The sequence below is a fragment of the Cystoisospora suis genome (assembly GCF_002600585.1).
Source record: "Cystoisospora suis strain Wien I chromosome Unknown contig_9556, whole genome shotgun sequence".
Classification (NCBI taxonomy): Eukaryota; Apicomplexa; class Conoidasida; order Eucoccidiorida; family Sarcocystidae; genus Cystoisospora; species Cystoisospora suis.
In genome coordinates, this window is record NW_027162330.1 from 545 (window position 1) to 2,412 (window position 1,868).

At 38.9% G+C, this 1,868-nt stretch overlaps 1 protein-coding gene across 1 annotated transcript; it reads right to left on the reverse strand.

The window, feature by feature from the left end:
* Positions 1-84: 84 nt before the first annotated feature.
* CSUI_011078 (zinc finger cdgsh type protein) lies at positions 85-1,472 on the reverse strand. The gene is made up of 2 exons (XM_068071179.1): positions 848-1,472; positions 85-496 (listed from the first exon to the last, which is right to left on the reverse strand). The coding sequence occupies exons 1-2, from the start codon at positions 1,122-1,124 to the stop codon at positions 276-278; spliced, it is 498 nt and encodes a 165-aa protein (XP_067916845.1). The 5' UTR covers positions 1,125-1,472; the 3' UTR covers positions 85-275.
* Positions 1,473-1,868: the final 396 nt, after the last annotated feature.

The window sequence follows — 1,868 nt, forward strand, 5'->3', positions numbered from 1 at the left end:
CAAAAGAGTACGGGTTGAAACAGACAGTAGACAGATAGAGAGAGACTACTCTCAGAAAGAAGTCAGCAGTTTTCTCTCTGTCTAGCTCTTTCTCCATTCTCCATCATTCGCCTCAACCTAGACAAGCAGAAATGAAGATAGCTCTCTATCTCTACCTACCGTTCATCTATCTATCTATCTATCGATCTTTCTAGAATCTATCTATCTCTTTCTTTCTTTCTTTCTTTATCTTTTCTGAGTTTTCTTGTTACTTGGGGCATAGAGATACCCCTTAGTTAAAAGGAATCGACAAAAGTAGAAGAAGAAGAAGAGAGATGACTGGAGATATTTAGGGGTTTTCTTGTCTCCGTCGAAGTTTCTTCGTTTCTTTCTTTGTCTTGAAGAGAGAAACGTTCCTTGTTAAAGCATCCCAGGCTATCTTCTTCTTCTCTTCTTCCTCCTTTCTTCAGTGCGAAATCTGCTACGGCATAGCCTAAGCCCACGCTCATCAAAATAGCTAAGAGAAAGAAGAGAAACACACCCCACATGAAAAGGAGAAAGAAAAGACGATAAGGAAAGAATAAGACATAGACACCAAAAGAAAGACAGAAAGAAAGAGTCTTCCCAGGCAGATCTCCTTCCTTCCATCACCCTGAGATCTCCCCTAGTCTTATATACAAACGTACTCATCTACATACACATACACATACGTATCCATTCACGCAACAGATAAATAGATAAGTGCACTGCCCTATGAGAGAAAGAGAGAGAGCAATCTATATCTACATGTATATGGAGTTCTTTCGTGGATCGATGTGCTATGCACGAGAAAGAGGAGAAGAAAAAAGAGAAGCTTCCCAATACTTACTTGCTACCACAGGCTTCGCTCGGACAGGAAAAGACCGAAGAAATAGACGAGAAGAAGAAGAAGACTGCTGGAGAATCTCTGCCTGTCCCTCACCGAAGACTTTTCTACCTTTCCCCATTTGGAAACTTCTTAAGAAAGAAGAGAAAGAAGAAGAAGAAGAGTAAAATTGAGAGGCCTTGGTATTCTTGAGAGACTGACCTTCTCCTGCCCCTGTGCCTCCTCTCTCATCCCGTAGACGAGCGACGAAAGGCCCGACGTTATCTCCTGCTTCCATCATCACCTACACCTCAGCCAAACCCGAAAAAGTTGATAAAAATGCAACTAGAGAGATAGATAGAGATATGGAGAGATAGACAGGCAGAGAGATAGATACAAAAGGGAGAGAAAGAGATAGGAAGGAAGGAAGAACGAAAGAAAGAGTGAAAGAAAGAAAGAAACAGAACCGCCACATGAGTGACAACAGGAAGATGAATAGAGAGGGAAAGAGAAAGATAGAGAGACAGAGAGACAGATACACAACGAGAAAGCTATAGAAGAGAAAGAGATAAGAAAGACGCTTTGGTGGTGTGTACATAAGGAAGGATGCTCTTACACATACACATAGGCATACATGCAGACATAAGAGGCATAGACGGATAAATCGATACAGAGATAAATGAAATATATACGGACGCATATATATATATATATATATACACATAGAGAATCTACCTGCTACGATGGAATATATATTTCTCTGGTCTGGAATATACATTTCTCTTGTCTGCGTACAAGACAAACCTCAAGAAACAGTTTATCTTTAATCTATCTATCTATCATTAATCTATCTATCCTTAATCTATCTATCCTTGATCTTTCTATCTTTAATCTATCTATCCTTGATCTTTCTATCTTTAATCTATCTATCCTTGATCTTTCTATCTTTAATCTATCTATCCTTGATCTTTCTATCTTTAATCTATCTATCTCTCCTTTATCTATCTATCTATCTTTAATCTATGTATGTATCAATAGGTGTGTA